This window comes from Danio rerio, chromosome 24 (assembly GCF_052040795.2).
Source record: "Danio rerio strain M-AB ecotype USA chromosome 24, GRCz13ab, whole genome shotgun sequence".
Taxonomy (NCBI): domain Eukaryota; kingdom Metazoa; phylum Chordata; class Actinopteri; order Cypriniformes; family Danionidae; genus Danio; species Danio rerio.
Window position 1 is genome coordinate 11,008,475 of NC_141044.1, and position 16,879 is coordinate 11,025,353.

The 16,879-nt window shown below is 34.4% G+C and overlaps 1 protein-coding gene and 1 long non-coding RNA gene across 3 annotated transcripts in view; one reads left to right on the plus strand and one right to left on the minus strand.

Annotated features, from left to right (window-relative positions):
- Positions 1-16,879, plus strand: part of LOC147837966 (uncharacterized) — a 99,974-nt gene that overhangs the window by 12,503 nt on the left and 70,592 nt on the right. The gene's annotated exons all lie outside the window — the stretch shown is intronic.
- LOC147837967 (uncharacterized) lies at positions 12,615-16,795 on the minus strand. Its single transcript, XM_087309318.1, has 3 exons — positions 16,645-16,795; positions 14,696-14,858; positions 12,615-14,455 (listed from the first exon to the last, which is right to left on the minus strand). The coding sequence occupies exons 1-3, from the start codon at positions 16,733-16,735 to the stop codon at positions 14,326-14,328; spliced, it is 384 nt and encodes a 127-aa protein (XP_087165444.1). The 5' UTR covers positions 16,736-16,795; the 3' UTR covers positions 12,615-14,325.

A 16,879-nucleotide genomic window follows, 5' to 3' on the forward strand; every position in this document is an offset into this window, starting at 1 on the left:
CATGGACATCTGTAGTCGAATTATTAGCCAAATTATTAAATGGTGGACTTTAACTGCAGTTTGGCTCTTTCATTCAGGGAATTCATTCATGCCCCTCGCGACACACGAGATATTTGATTCGAGGAACTGCTCTAAGCGTGTATTTTTCATGCAATGTTTTATACCGCACGGCGAATGAGAGAAAAAAACCCTCTGCATTTCCCAGAAACTTAGATGCACACGACAGGTAGTGTCAGAAAGCCGCGCGTGTTATTCCGGTCACTAAATGCGGTAAAAACCCTACACGAGGTTAAAGTTTGGTTGTGGTGCTAACGTGTTTACACTCTGTGCAATAGTTTGTTAGATACGAACAAACTGAATAAACAAAGAGCACTGGTCGCTCACTTACCAAATCTGTAGAGACAGGACAATCACCAGCAACTAGAGCCGCGTCTTTATGAAGAGAATACTACAAACGATTCCAGATCCCAGCGTTTGCAGATGAGAACAGCTCTCAGGTAAACAATAATCCTCCTTAGACACGTAAGTTATTGTTGTCGCGCGTCGCGTACACTGTTAATCCACACGTGAGTCTGAGCTCTCACAGAGTGAAAATGAAAACGAAACTTAACTGCAGCAAACTATAAAAGCAACACTTCACGCTTGTTTTGCCAACACAACGTGGCGTCTCTGTCCTGAAAACACGGTGATAGTAATGAATATTAATGAAGTTGCACAATAGAGTGCGCTGATTGGTTTGACCCAAGCCTTACTCATGCATTAATGCAACACACTGTAAGACGTAATAAGACTCACTCGGGCACAGACGTCCAGTCTGCACGCTGGAATACACGCTATTATGTCATGACCGTGACGCAGCTTCAAAAATTCGTTTCAAACAGGAAGTACGAATTTGCTTAAAATAACGCAAAAACAACCAATTTACACTTTTTAGTGAAATATAGGTGTCCTAATAGTGTTTTTAGCAGTGTGGGACACATATACGACTGTCAACAGCTCAAAAAATGTGTTTTGGTGTTTCGTGACCCTTTAAATACTTACACCAGCTTGCCTGGCACCAGCAACCATGCCAAGTTCAAAGTCACTTAAATCACCTTTCTTTCCTATTCTGATGCTCTGTTTGAAGTGTAGCAGATCGTCTCGACTATGTCTACATGCCTAAATGCATTGAGTTGCTGCCATGTGATTGGCTGATTAGAAATTTGCGTTAAGTGAAGTTTCTTAAACTAATTTCGAGAGGAGCACGTGATAGGATTGACTACAGCTGATCCCTATCACTAATCACTAACTAGCCAATCGGATCACTCTAAATTCAATATAGATATCCAGCCTAAACTTCATTACTCATCTTTGTTTTGGAAACCCCCCCCCATCCATCCCTTCTCCCTCCTCCTCTGTTCGGGCGACACGGTGGCTCGGTGGCTAGCACAGTTGCCCCACAGCAAGGAGGTCGTTGGTTTAACACTACCTGAGCCAACCGATACTCTATGTGCGGAGTTTGCATGTTCTCCCTGTGTTTGCGTAGGTTTTCCCTGGGTACTCCGGTTTCCTCCCACACTCAAAAACCATGCAACAAAAGTTAAAGTCACAAGCACTTACTACAAACTAGGGTAGCTAGTGGTCTATTTGGGAAGCTATCGAGAACTACCTTATCTCATATCCCTCCTAATGCTTATTGACCAGGCGGGAGCCTTGGGCTCATCTATCACCGAGCTCAGGGTTCTCTCCCGGGACAGCATGCCAAACTTGCTTAAATAGTCAAGCATTATTTAAGTGTGAACTCTTGTGTGTGCAGTTGGACAAGTGTTCCTAATAAAGTGGCCATTGAGTGTATTTATTATTTTGAGAATTATATCCCTATAATGTTTTGTATATATGCAATATATTATAAATTTATTATGCTTCCCATCTCAGTACTTTTCAAGTTTAGGAGCAAACCTGACATTTACTTGTTAACAAGAGCCACATTTTTGAAACAGCTTCTGAATATGCTCTGAATTTTGAATGCGTTCTTTCTTCCTCTTTTAAAATTGATCTTTGAATTTGTGAGATAACATTGCCCTAGGCAGATATCCGTCCTTTCTCACACCCTTTGACACACAAAGTCAAGTTCAAACTCATCACCTAATCTACAAATCTCTCTCTCCATTCACTCACCTGCGTGTCAACAGGATTTAGCCTAAGGTTAATTCTCACTGGCCGGACAGTTCCCATAGTAGAGGCGTGTCATGGTGATGTAATTTGCAAAGGTAATGAAAGCTACAACTGACAAGCCTCTGATGACAACAAAGAAAATGGGACTTTGAGCCTTCAAAGTCCATCTTTGAGTTGTCATCAAACCACCTTGCGTTATGTTTGTAGTTTGAGGAAAAAAAAGTAATGAAAGACAATGATATGGTTTAATATCAAATGGTATGACATCAAATACAACGAATAGCCTGTTCTATTCAGATAGACCATAAGCACACAGTAGCACACTGCTTACATCTTTAAGGATTCAGTATTACTCAGATTGAAAGTGTGAGTCAAACCAGTTGAATGTCAGCAGCTGTGGAGGGTGAAAAGGGATGGATTGAAAAAGCCATAGATGGATGATGGGCTGGTCTCATTGGCCCATTTTCCAGCTTCTGTTAATGTGTGAGTCATTGCTACTACAAACAGTGTGTTTGCTTGCCTGCCAACACACCGCATGCCAGGACAACAGACACTAGTGGACAATGAACTACACTCTGACACACACACACGCAGTTTTAAACTAAAGGGTTATTCAAATCCAAACTGTACAACTGACCTACATAATAGGCACGCTAAAGAGGAGGGCTGTTTAACAGGATATCTGAGCATTTATCCAGTTGGAACGATCAGATATAAAACAAGTGGCCATTTATATATATATATATATATATATATATATATATATATATATATATATATATATATATATATATATATATATATATAGAACATTGTTTGGTTGTTATGTAACAGAATGGTTGAGGTATGTTGTGTACTTTTCTCACGGACAATAAACCTTTAAATTGTGTTGCTATTATTGCTGGTATTGCTCAAGCATTTAAACTTACCTCTATTACTAGGCTTATGATCATTTGGAAATTAATGAGTGTGTTGCTTGTTAAAGAAATTATATTAATTTTCATAGTGATTAACCTTTTTTTTATTTCACGTTTTTGACGTCAAACCACAAGCATGTCAAAGCTATCGTCTTTCACAATAAAATTCCAAACAAATAAAACTGTGTTATGATGCCAGCCCACTAGTTGGCGATACCGCTTTGTAAGCTCATGTAGCCCACCAGTTGTTATGTTATTTATTTTTTATTTAGGAGGAGTGACTGAGTCGTATTCATTCTTGTTCTATAAATGTAAGACTGCAGCTCATACAATTTAAAGTGATGCATAGATTACACTATACTACAGCCAAACTTGCTGTATCCGTCTATCTCTTCTCTTTGTGATAAGTGCAAAGGCTTAGTCGGGACCTGTGGTCATATATTCTGGTCCTGTCCAGAAGGATCTGAATTTTGGAGAAGTATCTTAGGACTTTACTCCCAGGCTTTTGACATGAAAATTAAAATTGATGTGGACGTAGCACTGTTTGGATGTTCAGACTAGGGTTGGGCGATGTTGACCAATTTGGCATCGTACGATGTCTAATGTGAAACATCGCGATGGACGAGGCCATCGTCGTCGTAGGCGGGGGGTGGGTTGGTTTTTTAATTATCAATTAATTCATAGCGAATTAATTATTGTAGCCTACAGTTTTCACTAACTGACCCACATGGTCTTTGCTTTACCCATAACCTTACAAAACAAGTTACAAACAAATTTCACCTGTCAATCACTTTTTTTCCACGTTCTAATGGCTTTTCCCTCAGCTGGTGGAGGAGACGAGAGTTCGGTTGGAGTTCACTGTAGTGCATACATTTTCATTGTTTTCACGCCAAAATCCTCACCGTGTGCGCGGATTTAGGAGACATTTATGCAGATTGCATCCTAGCACCTAAAAATGCCAAACACAGCACTCAGAAACAGATTAAAACAGTTATGTGAACTTTCTAAAGTATAAATGCCCGCAGTGCTTGCCCCGCCTTTGTGCTTTTCTTATTGGCTCACTGCTTTTGAACTGAACGCGAATGATTGGTTAATATCAGCTGTCAATCACTCAGTCAATGCCTTCTGCCTTCAGATGACAGGAGCTGCAACCGCGAAAATGTGAAGCGCTGAAGATGAGAGAATATAAATAACACTGACAGATTAACCTACAGTTACTAATAATGGCACATCTTATTCATGTGCTGAATGTTGATCCACCATTTACACTTTTCCAAAAGTGGATAAAAGACTTCCAGTTTAAGTCCGCTATGAAAATGACTAAAGCCATTCATTGTAAAGTCTGTGAGTTTGCAGGTAACAGCGTTTACCACTGAATCTACACATTTTAAGCGTGAGAGGAACTGTATAAACCTTCAGTTAATCCTCACAATGCTGTCACCCTTGCAAGTGGCAGCTATATGTAACATTTAACACAGCTCATGAAAAGACCGCTATTGCTATTAAGATGACATGCAAATAATAGGTTATACATCAATATAAATGTGGGGCGGGGCGATGGATCGCGATGCCGGTCTAGCATCGTGAAGTTTGTCGGCCATCGACGATGGTTGATGCAATCGTTTATCGGCACAATCCTAGTTCAGACCAAGTTCTAACTTGGCCTAAACATCAACAACTCTCCCATGTTTGGCATGGTGCTTGCCAAGAGAGGGATTGAGATGGAGTGAAAATCCTTGACACCTCCACATTTTTTTAAATGGTTAGCTGAAATTATTTCTGCCCTCAAGCTGGAAAGGTTACGTTACTCTAGATTTAGCAAACAGAAGTTGTATGCAAAAATATGGGGCCCCTTCATTAGATGTATAAGTTAATAATGTTTTTGTAATAATTTATTTTTGTTAATATTTTTTCTTTTTTTCTTCTCTTCTCTCTTTTTACATGTCATTCTATGTTGTTTCTTATTCCATTAATCTGGCTGAGACTTTTTTTTAATGTTTTTTTATTATTATTTATGGTGCTGTATAATTACTGTATTGTTTGCTAGGGTTTTGGTGCATGTTCTAGTTAGTACCAGGTAGTCACACTAAGATAATTTTGTTAACAGATATATAGATGTACACTATTTGGTCTTATGTTTTTACAAAAACTTCTATGAATAAAGTACTTGCCAGGGGGGTACTTATACATAAAATACAGATATACAAAATGTACATATAAATAAATACAAATAAATACATTACAAAGTTTACAAATGTTTAAAGGGCATCTATTTTACATTTTTCAAGATTTACGAGTTTTTTGTATCTCCAGAATGTGTCTGTAAAGTTTCAGCTCAAATTACCCATCAGATTAATTAATATATTTTTCTTAACATTGTAATTTTTAGCTCTGAGTACATTGTGGCTGTTTAGTTGCCTGTGCCTTTAATGTAAATTGAGCTAGATATCCCCTCCCACCACTCGCACAGGCCTGTCAGAGCCACAGAGATGGCTTACTATGGCTCTGATGTGTGTCTCCCATGTTGTCTCCATCTTTTGCTGCATCAGATAAACAGAACAGTGACAGACGTGAAGGAAGCAGATCTCACACAATACTTGTCGAGTTAATTCAAGCCTTTCTGCTACGATGAGTCACACACTATGTTGTTTCAATGCTTACGCACACAGACAAGCGTGTGCGTTTAACTTTGCACTGTTTTTGCATATATAATACAATATACAATGCTGTATGGATATCCATGATGTTAATGTACAAACTAAACTTTATTTAACGGCCAAAAACAGGGATTGAAGCATCTTTTTTAATAATTGTATAATTACAAACATGCACTGTTTTAAAAAAAGTTTTAAACTTGTAAAACTCATTCTTGATCACATTTGATGATGACTGATGATCTCAGAGAGCTAAACAGATCTTTTAATCCCAGTTGCTTTGCACATGTCCTGTCTTGTTGATATGATTATATGTGTTTCTATGTAGACATGCTAATAGGTGGCTGTCAATAATTTGGTGGGCGGGGAAACTGAACTCAAAATGGGAAGGATTTGGGACCTATTTTAAAGTCAGAAAATAAAAAAAAGAGAGACTTAGGGGCCGATTACACCGATCATGCTTTTACATTCCAAAAATGTGAGGCGTATCACGCTGTCTTTTTGTTGACAAGAAACAAAGGATTGCTGTGCACTTTTTATGTTGCAAGGCAACGACTGAATCAGCTGTGTTTTGTGCAAAAGTGTTGCTGTTGATAATATTGTGATATTTAACATTTGTTCAAGTCACACAGCCCTGGATAATTCAAAATACCAGCCTCTAGTCTCTCCTCCATCTTCAAAAGTCTCCATAGTTGTCTTGATTACGCAAACACAGCAGGCACCTCAACGGAAACCCCGCCTCTGCTTTCATTTGATTGGAGAATGAAAAAGACGCAAATGACATAGTGCAAAATGCACAGGGCGCATAAGCAGCAAACAAAAAGCTTGTGAACATTAATAAATCATTCAAAAAGGCGCATCTCAATGCAACAATCGTGTTCAGTGTAATCGGCCCCTATTTGAGTTTCTTTTATTACATTATGACAGTGAACACACTATACCTACACACAGTTCTGTTCAAACTGCTTACAAAAGATGATTATCATAAGACACAATTACATAGAAAAAACTATTTTACCAGTCCCGAAACCAAAATTTACAATCACAGATTCTTTAAGGAAAGATAATATACCCCACCGTTAACCTGATTTTCATTTCCAAACAAAATCCAACGTCCCCATGACGTTGGGGTACAACGTCGATATGACGTCATGTTAACGTCCTGTGCCACTATTCATTAATTGTAATCGAGTTAAGATGTTCAATTCATCGAGATTTTGATTTTAGGCCAAATTACCCAGCCCTTCTTATGAATTATGTTTGGATTTTTATGCAATATATTTGTATTTAAATTTTTTTTTACTGACAACATGATTTCTCTCTCTCTCAGAAAGCAAATTTGATTCATGTATATTTAGCCTGAATCTTTGACCAATGTATGTTTAGCTTGAACGAGAGAAAAAAAAAATTAACATTGTCTTAAACGACATTTAAAAACCTGATACATTTTGCTGTCATTTAATCTAGAGGTCAACACTAGCAAAGGGACAAATCTCTGTTGATACTCCAGTGCAGTAGGTCAGCGTGTTTTTCATTTCTGCTGCTGGGGAGCTCAGACTCTAGAGGTGAGTGGAGAGCTTTGCTCTGTAGATTCCTTTCCAGACGAATGGGGTATTCTTCGTCTGGGTTTCACGTATGAGATTGGCTTGAATCTAGCTGCATTTGTACATGAAATAAACAACTCGGGCAGTCATAGCGGCATATAGTGAACATAGCATTGCTTTTACACAGTGAATCCTCAGTGATCACATGTTATCAGGTGGCTGTGAGTACACTAACAATATAAATGGACAACAGTACACTTACAATATAAATGGACCAGCTGGATCATGCGATCACCATTCAGGTTAATCTGTGCATCTTTAATTCTGAGTAAAAAAAACATGTAAATTGCAAGATTTAAACATAATTAGAGATGCACTGATCGGTAGCTCAGAAATTTAATGTTTTTTTGTTTTCATTTGGCTTATTTTTGGATTGTACAAAAAGATTTTAAAGAGGCCAGTGGGACAGTTGTGGACTAATGGTTAGAGATTTGGACTTGGATATTCCAAAGGTGGTAGGTTTTTGGTCCCGACAGGAAGGTGTGGGGAGTGAATGTATCAACCTCTTATCCATCTTTGATACCCTTGAGCAAGTCACCTAACCCCTAATTTCTCACTGGATGCTGGAAGAAATAGCTGCCCACTGCTGTGTGCTTGAACGGTCTGTTTGTGTGTGGGTGTGCTCACACTCCTCACTTATAATGTGTGTGTGCACTTGAATAGGTCAAAAGCAGTTTTTGAGTATGGGTAAAAACCATACTTGATGATAATTACTTCACTTCAGTCTTAAATATTGAATTAGGGGTTAAATAAAAACCCACTCACTTACAGCACTTACCAAAAAACACTATTATTGGTTTACTATAGGCAACTGAAGCTTGCAATTTTTCATTTTTTTTTTTTAATTCAATGGTGGAAACATGCTTCAGTAATATACCACCTAGAACAGTGTATCTCAACCATGTTCCTGGAGGACCACCATCACTGCATGTTTTGCATGTCTCCTTTGTCTGCTTATGAGCTGATGACCTCATAACTGAATACACTAAAAAAGCTCTGTTTCAAATTGGGTGAAATATGGAAAAATTTAAGCATTTGGTAATTTTAAATTGAATTGAATCTTTTTTAAATCTATTTTTTAACCCAACTGTTGGGTTTGACCATATTTGACAAATTTGATTTCATCCAATACTTTGTATGTTCACACTGCACAGGTAAAATATCTTGTAGAACATCTGCCACTGAACTGAACTACATCTCCCATCATGTATTTCACTCACACACCAGTCCCAGTTCACCTCCTGATTACACTCACACAGTCTAAACCATTGAGGAATAATTATCTGAACTATATATATATATCACACGCATCTTTTCTAAGTCTTGTTTCCCTGTAGTGAGCACTACAACGCATTTGTACAAACCATTGTCTTACTGTGGTTTTTGACCTTTGTTTATTATCTTATTAATGCGCATTTTGCCACATGCTTGACCTTTTACCTGTCAAACCATTTACTCTTTGGATTACATGCATGCTTCTGTCTGTCCCGGTTTTCACCTTGCCTGTATGAGGATTCTTAATAAAAGCTGGATCCAACCCTTGACGCCAACCAACTCATTATACAATCAGAGTAAGAATATCTACTGAGGTTTTCACTCATTCAAGTTGTTTTAAAGCCTAAATGGTGTCCCAGTCCACTTTTAGACACACACTCACAAACTTTCCTTCACTTGTTTCCTCAGGGGAATACCCGCCACTTTTTAAAAGTACATTGCATTTTATTAAACAGATGAGAAATGCTTACATGGAAATATCCTCGATCACTAGATTTTGACAAAGGAAGCGAGTCTACTTCATATGTTCTCTCCATCACCTGTATGTCCCAGAATGCAACACTATTGAAGTGCTCAAGGTTTTAGGTTATTCCATTTAAAACAATTCAGATGCTCCACCAGAAGTAGATAGCATAATCATATCTGAGCGAACAAGATGGGAGCAAGATGGCAAGTGAAGGGCATACAAATTTGGACTGGAATGCAGCCTTAATGTTTGCACATTGTCACGTTAATTGACATTGAATTAGAATTAATTAAATCTGAAAAATACCGTGTACCTGTTTGTTTTACTATCATTAAGTAAAGAAATAATTAAGAAACATAGCTTATAATAATAGACTTTTTCAGGGGAAATGTTGTATTTTAAGAAACTTCATTATTGCAATACTTCACAAACTCCGGCAAACCATCATCTTTGAAAATCATGCAGTTTATTGTTAATTATCAGGGAACAAACGAAAAAAGGAAACATTTTTGCAGGTTTTCATGAGTAAACACGTGTGATAAAAAGCTGATTATTGCATGATTAAATACAGCCCCTCTCTTATTGTTAACAATCCTGCTAATAGGTGTCATGGTATTGACCTAACACTAATCAGGTAGTTACCCACAGTTAGACTCTAATAATCACCGCCATTCATTTTGCTGGCTTACCTACTGAACATCAGGGGGAATTTAAATCAACAGCCCCAGGCAGCATGTAGCTCATTGTGTTAATTAAGTGCACTCATTTAATTTGTTTGTTTGGGTGTGAAGAAGAACCATTTCACACCGGAGCAGATGAACAGTCACAGGGGGCAGGACTTGCCTGGTCACCGTAATAAACCAGACTACAGCATGAATTCCTTTTTAAGAGTGTTACCTCAGTGGGTATGGATTAGGAAATAGCTTGCTTTCAGCTTGCTAAATTTACATAAATATCCTCAAAGGCACCTGCGGTAGCAGCCAAAAGGCAGAGTAAGATGCTGTCCATTGTACAGCAGAATAAATGAATCTTCAGTTTGTTACACTCAATTTTACAGCCTTAAGACATATATATTAATAATAAAAAACATTGCGCCTATTGCAGATTATTTTTAGAACATTACTCACATGATTAATGAGGGACCGCTGTACTAATAATGAACATAATGAAGACGGCAGCCATTATTCCTCACTCAGTCTCAGCATCATCAAACTTTGCCTTTGTTTGTTGTGATATACAAACCCTCTAGTGGTTAAAATTGCACACTGTACTTTTAATTGACCAAGAAAAAAATAAATAAACCCATTAGTTATGTGCATACATTTAAGTTAATTTTCATGTATGAAAATGTTCAGGTAATTATTCATCATAGTCACAAAACCTGCTTCATTGAGTTAGGAGTTATAACAATACGATATCACAGCAATTCGTAACTTTTATGATTTAGTGGCTAATCCGTATGAATTGAAATGATTTTATTCTTACAATTTATTATGATTTTCTTGTCCCCCAATGATGGTTGGGTTTAGGGGCGGGGTTGGATGCTATGCCTCCTTTCCAAAATTGTACGTTTTTGTAGGACTGAACTCTAAACTAATTAGACACTAAAGTGACAAAACGCAAAATAGTTACATTTCCCCGTGAGATCAGGCTGGCTATAAATACTAATAACATCTTTACTATTCTTTAAATCTAAAATCTAGACTATTGTGAATTATAATACTAATGGAACTAACTTGTTTACTTACAGTGCATCTGGAAGGTATTCACAGAATTAAATTCATTTATTTCTTCAAAATTCTACCCCATAATGACCCCACGGCAATGCCTGTGAATACTTAAGTACATGTGTTTTTCCGAGTTTTTGATTTTTAATTACAATTAAAAAAAAACTTTTTTCACATTGTCATTATGGGGTATTGTGTGTAGAATTTTGAGGAAATAAATTAATTTAATTCATTTTGGAATAAGGCTGTAACATAAAAAATGTGGAAAAAGTGAAGCACGGTAAATACTTTCCGGTTGCACTATATACTTTTAAATAAGTCAGTTGCTTCAGTCATGTTACTCGATTACTGTAAATGCAAGTCAGCCGTCTGCATTTGTTGCTCTAGGTTTCATAAATGTGATATTAAAAAAATATATATATTTATATTTATATTAATATTTAATTATATAATAAATAGTTAATACTATTGAAATATGTTTTGTTTAAATTATAGTATTAACAATAAAAATTTTTAATTTTTCAGTTTTTTTACATTTTAATTTTACATCTATGTTTTAGTAATTTAATAATTATTAATTGTAATTATTGCTGTTTTTGTTTAGCTTAAATTGTTTAATTTATATATGGATTTAGTGCTTTTTAGTATATTTTATTTTATGTTTAAATTAATAAATATGGAATAATGATGTGGCGTAATAATCAAGGTTCATGGATCCTGATTCATGCTTCAAGTGTACACAAAATGACTCCATTCCTCTTCTCTATATCAAAGGAAATCAATGTAAATTGACTGCTGTGAATTATACATGTAATATTTCTGCTGATCACCTTAAAGCCACTTGATATTGGAGTGGCAGATTTTAGTACCTTCTCAATTTACAATATGTTCTTAAAAGCACCTGTATAATTTAGCATGTTTGTGCCCGATTATATTGTACACTGTAAAAAAAATTCCGTTGTTTTTACAAAAAAAATTTGGCAGCTGTGGTTGCCAGAATAATTTTGTAAAAAATACAATAAAATTGTAAACCTGTTTACAATTTAAAACGGTTTATGTACAGAATAATTATGTAAAAAAACTATTTAATAATATGTAAAATTTACAGAAATTGTGTGTAAGAAATAATAAAAATTTTTGTATTTTAACAAAAAAATCTTGTTGTTTTTACAAAAACAATTTGGCAGCTGTGGTTGCCAGAATAATTTTGTAAAAAATACAATAAAATTGTAAACCGGTTTACAATTTAAAACTGTTTATGTACAGAATAATTATGTAAAAACAAATTAATATTATGTAAAATTTACAGAAAGTTTGTGTAAGAAATAATTACATTTTTAGTATTTTAACAAAGAAATCTTGTTGTTTTTACAAAAATATTTTGGCAGCTGTGGTTGCCAGAATAATTTTGTAAAAATTACAATAAAAATGTAAACCTCTTTACAATTTAAAACTGTTGAACATATAGAATTACTAATCTGGCAGCTGTGGTTGCCACAATAATTATGTAACAAAAATACATTGTAAAATGTAAACAGCTTAACAGCATAAAATCATCACTTTAGTCAATTGTGTTTATTCATAATTATCAAAAAGTAAACAAGTAAATCTTTTCTGAAATGGCACAACTACACCTAAACCAATTATTTTAAGAAGACCAATGTTGTTTCGTATACTGAACATAGTTTGATTTCAGTAGCAACTGTAAATCATTTGCTTTACCCTTGACCAATAATACGATAACTTGTATGTTACACATTACTTAGGAATATAAATTCTAGATATGCTTAGACCAGAAACAGCACTCAAAGACTTAGTAACCAAACTATAATTTGTATTTATTAACCATAAACAAGTCAACACTGTCTGTCAGTTCACATTTGTATTGCTTACTTTCCTTACAAACTATACATTCACCACTTTGAGAGCATGTGACAGATTAATGATTGTCTTCTTTAAAAAAACAAATAAGGAAAATTATTGACAAAGACATGGGAGACATTGCCAGTAAAACTAAAATTTAAATGGCAATAAAATGAAAGACTATTCGGTAACACTTTGTAATACCTACACACTATGAATCATTTATCAACCATTAGCATATAGTGATTTAACTATTCACTATATGCTATTAACATTAATAGCTATTAACATTAACTGTTAAGCATTAACTCTACATTAACAGACGTTAGTAAGCAGTTTATATCTAAGGCTACAAATGCTGTATTCTTGACTTATGAGCACATTTATAATGTGCCTAATAGTTGTACTTTCATAATTTGTGAGTAATTGATTTTTCATGACGAAATTAAGTATTACATTATTTACGAACCATTTGTATTTAAGAGCAGTTGGAGATATTTAAGATAATTGAGAATGAGTTAGTAAATGACTAATAAACCATTGAAAACAATGTTTATATATCTTATTATTCAGGCATATAGAAATGGTTACCATGTATGTTGATAAATGCTTTACTAGCACAACTTCATCCAGTTTTGTGACCTAATCTAAAGTGAGGACTATTTATGCTTTATAAATCCTTTATAAATGACTAATAAAGGCTCAGTATAAAATGACCAATACATCTTTTCAATCTGATCTAAAAAGTTAAACTACTGTAAAGTTTAAACATTACTGAATAACAGGAGTGTCATAATGACATAAAATTGGATTAAACAACAATATAATTTAACAATATAATAGGATGCAACATTTTATTATTTAGCAATGTTTAAACTGTACAGTAATTTTATTTTACATAAGATTGCAAAGATTAATTTTTCATTTGACAGAGTTTCATTTGTGTTTCTTCAAATTAAAAAAATAATTCCTGTTAAGAATTTAAAAAGGGATTTATAAAGCATAAATAGTCCTCACTTTAGATTAGGTCACAAAACTAGATGAAGTTGAGTTAAAAAAAGCATTTATTAACATACAAATTAACTATTAATATATGCCCGAATAATAAGATATATAAATGTTGATTTCAATAGTTTAATATTTAACATACGCATTCTGAATGATCTTAAAAAAACCACCAACTACTCTTAAATAACTGGTTTGTAAATAATGCTATACTTAATTTAGTAATAAAAAAAAAAATCTTTAACCAAGTAAGAAAACACAATTATTAAGCACAATAAACATGCTTTTAAGTCAAGAATACAGCATTTTTAGCTGTAGCTATAAACTGTCTACTAATGTTTATTATAGTAGAGTTAATCCTCAACAGTAAATGAATACACTATATGCTAATGCTTAATAAATGGTTCATAGTTTGTAGTTATTATAAAGTGTTACCAACTTTTCTTTTAAATCGATTTAAGAACATTTAAGAGTTGTTTTATAAACAAATATTCCATACAAACAACCAATTCAGGAATAACCTAATTCAGAAAACACTAGAGCAATAAAAACGCTAATAATTGTGTACCAACTTAACACATACATTAAGCATGGCAGATCAAACAAACCTGAGAAACTGGCATTCAGTGTATGTCAAATCTTACTGACTTCAGTCCATATTTAGACGTCACACCATTTATGATCTGAAAGTTCCTGAATCAAGGTAAGAACTCTTGGGTTCACATGAAGACGGGCTGTGTTTGTCTTCTCCACTTTAGTGCCTTTCTCTGGGTTGATAGAAAAGAAACACCTGGGCAAAAAAGAGAAAAAATTAAATTGTATTAATGATAAAAAAACAACTTATTTTTTGGGGGAAAAATACCTTTTTAATTGAAACTATAGTGAAATTTATCAACCTATACATATAAACCAGGGAAAATAAAAAGAAAACTTTGCATTAGCAATTCAAGTATTCATAAAAAGCCACTGCATCAATTACTTAAATTTTTTTCACTTCAATTTTGAATAAAGCCTGTACAAAAACACATACTTCTGCAAAAACTCCAAGATTGATGCCAGCTCTGATGGGTAATGGATGCAATAATAGCTCCCAAACATCATGCACAGGGCAGAAATAAAGGAGGGGATGTTGTCATGTACAACATTTCGATCCACACACAGCAGGAAACGCTTCGATGAAAAGCAGGATTGGCCTAAGAAAAAAGTTAAATAAAAGTTACATTTGGTATTTATTTATAATACCATAAAAGTTTAAAATACAAACAAATTAAAAAACCTTTTACAAGATTTATTTGTTACTATTATTTAAAATGAATGTAAAATTATCAATACTTTTACTGAATGGTCTATTAAATGTTATCATGACAGTCTTTGATCTTGAAATACATAATAATTTTAGTAACAACAATTAATAAAAACCATATAAGTATTGTTGTACGTTCATGATTACTAATGGTAACGCATTTATTCTTATTGTAAGGTATGGAGCTAATAATATGATTTTCCAATCTGAATTTGAATTGTGTTAGTTTGAATTATTGACAATTGTAATTCTATAAATCTAAATTTTTATATGCTGTTAAAAAAATTTGAATTTGAATTTCTTAACTTGAATAATGAACATCTGAAATTTAAGACAACTAAATTTTTTAAGGCTGAAATTTTTTATAGACGTTTCAAGTTTTCAGAACAAAAAATATAGAACATCTAATTCAATATTGTAAAATTCAAAACCAGAAATTCAGATTGTGAAATTCAGATTCAGCAGAAAGTAGGTCAGGAGTCAACACGGAAGAGTAGACGATCACTGAAAAGTTAAACTAGGAATCATTCACCACGAGGGTGGGATTTTGGGGGGGGGGGGGGGGGGTATGGGGAAGGATGCTTTTAGTTTCGGGTCACATAAAAAAAAACGTTGAAAACTCATCAAGTGGCTTTCCCTGTACATTATTCACAACAATAAACTTAACACCTCTTATGTTGTAACCATTTGAAACAAAGTTTAAAGCACTTAACAAATGAGGTTAACAAGAATCTCTGAGCAGTCATTCATAGTGAGTCACTTAATTAATTTATAAATGAGCTGAATCGAACGACTCTGAATGAACAATTCAATGACAAAGATAGGGATTTGGCGCCACCTATTGGACATTTTGGTTTCAACGTATTTTAGCTAAAAAATCTCATTTTTAAATATATGGAAAAATCTGATCATTCAAATAAATATAAATGCAAGGTTAAATATGACATTTTGGATGCAAATAGATATTTAAAACGGGCAGCATTTCAGTGTTGATGATAGGCTTTGGCCAAACATCATTCAAATCTTCCTTAAAATACTATACTATATGCTATGCTGTACTATAAATATTGTAATAAATATTTTATATAATTTGATGAAATTTAGCAATATAATATCCTATATAATTTGACGAAAAAGCAGGAGCATGCAAATATGTCATTTACCACAGCTGTTAAACGCAGGGAGTTTGAAAATGAAACTGATTAATCAATGAGATGTAACTGAATTAAATATATGAATTTAGTTCACTGAAGCATATTTATTACACAAACTACTGAAAATAGCGGACTTCGATAGTCAGTTTGCAGAAGAATTGTGTCCTCCTGAGCCTCAAATACACCAGTAAACTCACACAGCTCTGTGAATAGCCAAAATGCTTAATTTTAGCTTTAACTTTTCAGTGATCGTCTACTCTTCCCTGTTGATGACTCCTGACCTACTTTCTGCTGAATCTGAATTTCACAATCTGAATATCTGGTTTAGAATTTTAGAATATTGAGTTTGATGTTCTGAATTTTTTTCTTACTGAAAACTTGAAACTGTACTTTTACAAACTGGATATGTCCAGTGAATGGAATTCAAAAAGACTGCTAGCAAAGTATACAGAGTCTCTAGATGTAATAGATGGGGGTGTGGTTGGGCCAGGGTACTATTCTTTAGTGAAGAATCTCATTTACCACAATTCGGACCATCTCTTTTCTCATTCGTGAACTTGGTCGTTTTCCTCTCTCCAAAAATTGCCTTAGTTCCTGAGGAAATGTATCCCATGGTATCAGGTGTCTGGCCTGCAAAAGATCATACACAAACAATAGTCAGTAACAAAGTTTTTTTTTATATTTTCTTTTCAAGACCTTTTTACACTTGTTACTTTGTGAACTTGTCTTGTAGCATTCTGCTCTGTAACACGACTTA